Source organism: Micromesistius poutassou (genome assembly GCF_964030765.1).
Source record: "Micromesistius poutassou genome assembly, chromosome: 14".
Lineage (NCBI taxonomy): Eukaryota > Metazoa > Chordata > Actinopteri > Gadiformes > Gadidae > Micromesistius > Micromesistius poutassou.
Genome location: NC_140284.1, coordinates 14,789,042 through 14,794,041, shown reverse-complemented (window position 1 = coordinate 14,794,041; position 5,000 = coordinate 14,789,042). Strand labels below are relative to the sequence as shown.

The window sequence follows — 5,000 nt, the reverse complement described above, 5'->3', positions numbered from 1 at the left end:
CATTTATATTTTGAATGTTTCTTTTAAGCAAAGTAATAAACAATATAACAAATAAATATTTAATATAATATAATATAATAAAATATATAATAGAATCTTTTTTGATCTATATGATGAGAACTGGTGTAATGTACTGAGAGGTGGTGGTGGTGGTGGTGGTGGTGGTGTGGAGGTTTGGTGCAGCAGCCTCAGCGCTCGCCCTCGCCTGTGACTCAGACCCTGTGATGTCAGACCCCCTCATTAGACCCTCCCCCCATTAGACCCTCCCCCTCATTAGACCCTCCCCCTCATTAGGCCCCTCCCCCCATTAGACCCTCCCCCTCATTAGACCCTCCCCCTCATTAGGCCCCTCCCCTCATTAGACCCTCCCCCCATTAGACCCTCCCCCTCATTAGACCCTCCCCCTCATTAGACCCTCCCCCTCATTAGGCCCCTCCCCTCATTAGGCCCCTCCCCCTCATTAGGCCCTCCCCCTTATTAGGCCCCTCCCCCTCGTTAGGCCCCTCCCCTCATTAGACCCTCCCCCTCATTAGGCCCATCCCCCTCATTAGGCCCCCTCCCCCTCATTAGGCCCCTCCCCCCTCATTAGGCCCATCCCCCTTATTAGGCCCCTCCCCCTCGTTAGGCCCCTCCCCTCATTAGACCCTCCCCCTCATTAGGCCCATCCCCCTCGTTAGGCCCTCCCCCTCATTAGGCCCCTCCCCCTCGTTAGGCCCCTCCCCATGTGTTCCCTCATCATCAGTAGGAGCTGGCAGACCGCCTCACCAGCCACTCACCACGCGGCTGCTAATGACCTGCTCTTCAGTGTCCTGTGGTCCACAGAATGTCATCAGTCATTGGAAACGGCCCAAGTTACCAGTGCTCTTTTAAGGATTTAAATAGCTTTTATTTGCTTGCCTTCTCTGCTAGACAGTGAAGAAAAAAAAAATAATACATTTTAAGCAGCAAATATTTGGTATTCGAATCTTATAAATGACCTAAACAATTAATGAATGATTCGATACATTTCTCGTTGTTTGACTTATTGATTAATCAACTGTTGCAGCCCTATAAGATGCTGAATATATTCCATAAAGTATACACCGTCATCCAATTTGAAGAAGCGATTATTTTAAATGCTCTTCCTCCTGACTAGAAGAGTATTCCTCGCCTGACTCCCTTCGCGCCGGCCCCAGATACATATGATGCTTCATGGCTCGCAAGCTGTCCTGTATCGCGAGCGCAGACGCGTTTTGGTGCATGGATGAATCACCAGCGGTGTCTCCCATCTCCCAAAGTGCTACACAGACAACCGTTCCAGTCCACTGGGTTCCACCGCTGCGCCTATACACTACAAGATTTCTCCCTCTCTCCCTCTCCCCCTCTCCCCCTCTCTCCCTCTATCTATCTATCTGGGTATCTATCTATAGCTGAGCTCCGGTACATGTTTATAATGGGTTGTATGATCCATGATCCGCCACAGGGGTCGTCCACAACACAATCCATCACAGGTCATGGTGTTGACTCATCAGGGCTGAGCCTGTGCTCCTCTAATTAAGCGCGTTAGCGTGTTTCCTAGTGGAACTCTGGCCCCGTGGGGGCCCGGCTGCACTGAGTCACAGCTAAGAATAGAGAGAGTGAGGAAGAGCAAGAGGGACAGAAAGAGAGCGGGAAGGGAGGACGGATTGAGGTGTGAAGATAAAAGAGTAAAAGTCTTGCATTTATAACACATTTGAGTGTGATGTTGATGATGCTGATGATGATGCCGATAATAATGATTATTATGATGACTAGGATTATTATATATAAATGTATATAAAGTAATATAAATATATATGTTATAATTTGTGAATAGCAGTAATAGTTAAGTAATAGTAATAGTAGAGTAATAGTCGATAGTACAACTGAAATAATCTGCCAGCTTCGGAGGATTACATATTTTCGGTTTCGAAGTTTTTATTGCCTCCTGTTCGGTCATGCATTTTTTATGATGCGCTGTCACACTTTAATTGATCAAAACATTATGTTCCAGAACCACTGTGAGTGCAATATATCCATGTCCCATTATCCACTATATCACAGTCTGTCAGCATGGTTAGCTACTGGTTCAACACCAGTAAAACGTGAAATAAGACTTCAAATATATCACAAAATACACTGAGTGTCCTGGATGGATCAGAGTAATGCTGCTCAGGACACGGCTCAGGGACTGGTTTGTGGTTATCATCCTGCCTAGTCCTGCTTGTAGAGCACAAAGGGAACTCTAATGAAATCAAAGAAGAGATCCAGGTTGTCAGAAGGCCTATGTGTAGAACATTATCATCCTTCCTGATTAGATAATGGCACTTCTGTGCCAGGTTATTGTGCACAGAGATGAGCTCAATGCTGATTGCTTTATCACAATGGATTATTTCATTATTCCGATATTTTCACTGGAAAATATCAAAGGTAAAGGTGAATGCTTTGAAAAGCAGGTGTTTTTCAGGGAAAGAGGTTCACAGAATGTATTAAAGGTTGTACGATTCAAGAAGAAATACCACTCTCTAAATAATTATTAAACAATGGCACATCATATATCGTTTTTCAACAGAGATTTAAACTGCCATGAATCGCAGCACACATCAAATTTACATTCGGAATGTCTTTATGATAAACACATTAACATGAAAGAGAGAGAGAGAGAGAGAGAGAGAGAGAGAGAGAGAGAGAGAGAGAGAGAGAGAGAGAGGGAGAGAGAGAGACAGAGAGAGAGGAGAGAGAGAGAGAGAGCGAGAGAGAGAGAGATTTCATAGGAAGAAACAGAAGAGAAAAAATAAATGAAGATGAATGAACAATCAGAAGAAGCTAATTATTATTTACAATATTAACAAATGTGCATTATTATTTTAGTCTTTATAATATTATTATTATTATCATAATGGTCTTATTATCATATTGTGGATTCATTTGAGCATCATTTAGTGTTGTGCCATGATAAGCATGGATAACCAAGGACCACATTGAAAACTAAGACATTGATGTGTTTCACGCTTTTAACTTGAAATAACTCTGCTGAAATCCATTCCTATCTCTGTGGCTCTAGCCCTGCGGAGACGTTCATTTTGTATTCTCCTGAAGGACGCGTGTGTGGCTGACGTGCGTACGAGCGCGTCAGTGACTCATCAGTGTGTTGGCCCAGCGCCGTACGCCGCCGACATCACTGTGATGTCAACGTTGCCACGGAGACAGAGGAGCAGGGGCGGGGCTTAGATAATGGTGTAGACACAGAGAGGGGGAAGGTGACGGGGGTAACACAAAGAGAGAGAGAGAGAGCGAGAGAGAGAGAGAGGAAAGAGAGAGATAGAGAGAGAACGAGTAAGAGGTATAGAGACAGAGAGAGAGCAAGCGACAGAGAGAGAGAGAAAGAGCGACAGAGAGAGAGAGAGAAAGAGCGACAGAGAGAGAGAGAGAGTGGGAGGGAGAGAGAGAGAGAGAGAGTTTGAGAGGGAGAGAGAGTGGGAGGGAGAGTAGCTGATAGGCAGGGGGTAGAGCTCTTGATCTTTGTTTGTATTGTTTCATGTACTCTGAATGCCAACAACCTTGGTGAATGTCAGTTTGTGTGTGTGTGTGTGTGTGTGTGTGTGTGTGTGTGTGTGTGTGTGTGTGTGTGTGCCTGTGTGTGTGTGTTGTCTAGTTGCGGGGTTTCAGAATTTTAATTTCTTGTTGTGGGTCCAAATAAATGTTTTTGTAATTTTTGAAGGCTCTTTTACATTTCATGTTTACTTTAAAAACTATCACATCGCTATAACATGCGAGTTATAGCAATTTTTATTATAACAGTGGCTGAATAATAAGGAAATAAAATATGTGTGAGTGTGTGTGTGTGTGTGTGTGTGTGTGTGTGTGTGTGTGTGTGTGTGTATGTGAGTGTAAGCGTGTTTGAAATAGAGAAAAGATAAATTGCATGTGTGAGAGAGTGCACGTGTCTACCATAGTGTGTGTGTTTGTGTTTGTGTGTGTGTGAGGGTGTGTGCGTGTGTGTGTGCGCGTGCGCGTGCGTGCCTGCGCGTGCGTGCGTGTGTGTGTGTATGTACTCACCATCTGAACAGAACTGTTCCAGTGGACAGAGTTTCCTCTCAAACAGACATCCTGGGGACAGGACAGAGAGACGGAGACCATCAGAGCACCACAGAGACAAGGTTAGTTACTACAAACACACAGTGGCAAGATTGGACCCCAGTGAGTCATGTGAAATGTTTCCTGTTCGCTCGGTGGGAGCTGGACCCCCAGAGAGATCCTTCTGTAGTTAAAGTGTTTCTGACACCAGAACAGGCCCCAGATCAGCAAGATGACAACCAACTTTATTCAAGCGGCGACCCCCAGAACATACGTGTGATTTTGTGACTGTACACACAAGAACCATTGTGTTACATATAACTACGGTCACCAAGGGAACCAGTCCACTGGTGTGCGGCCTGGCGCTAAACCAAACAGGCCTCTTCATGTGTGTGCTTGTTTCTCTGTGCGGTGTGAGGCGCGGCCCACCTGTTGAGCCTGGACTGAGACAGACCGCCTGCTGGGAACCAGCATCTGGATGGAGATAACATGGGCCGTGACGCACATGCAACGTGGTTGCTGTGTGTGTGTGTGTGTGTGTGTGTGTGTGTGTGTGTGTGAGTCAAATTCAAAATAAAAAAAAACATATTTGGTGTGGTAGTGAAAATGATAGATGTTAGATATAGAGTTATGTACGGTATAACCATTGACTTTACAGGGATAGGTACTAGGTAATATCAGGTAGGTAGTAGGAAGGTACTATTTAGTGTCAGGTAGGTACTAGGTAGTATCAGGTAGGTAATAGTTAGGTACTAGGTAATAGGTAACTAGTAGGTAGCTACTAGGTACTAGGTAGGTACTAAGTACTAGATGTACTAGGTAGGTACTAGGTACTAGGTAGGAACTAGGTAGATAATCGGTACTAGTTAGTATCAGGTAGGTACTAGTTAGCATCAGGTAGGCACTAGTTAGCATCAGGTAGGTAC

The 5,000-nt window shown here is 44.8% G+C and overlaps 1 protein-coding gene across 1 annotated transcript in view; it reads right to left on the bottom strand.

Annotated features, from left to right (window-relative positions):
• ptprna (protein tyrosine phosphatase receptor type Na) overlaps window positions 1-5,000 on the bottom strand; it is a gene marked incomplete at both ends in the record, with an annotated part of 25,582 nt that overhangs the window by 19,127 nt on the left and 1,455 nt on the right. The window contains one exon of the mRNA XM_084478229.1: window positions 4,057-4,107. Coding sequence (XP_084334355.1) covers window positions 4,057-4,107 — 51 coding nt within the window. The remainder of the gene's footprint in view (window positions 1-4,056; window positions 4,108-5,000) is intronic.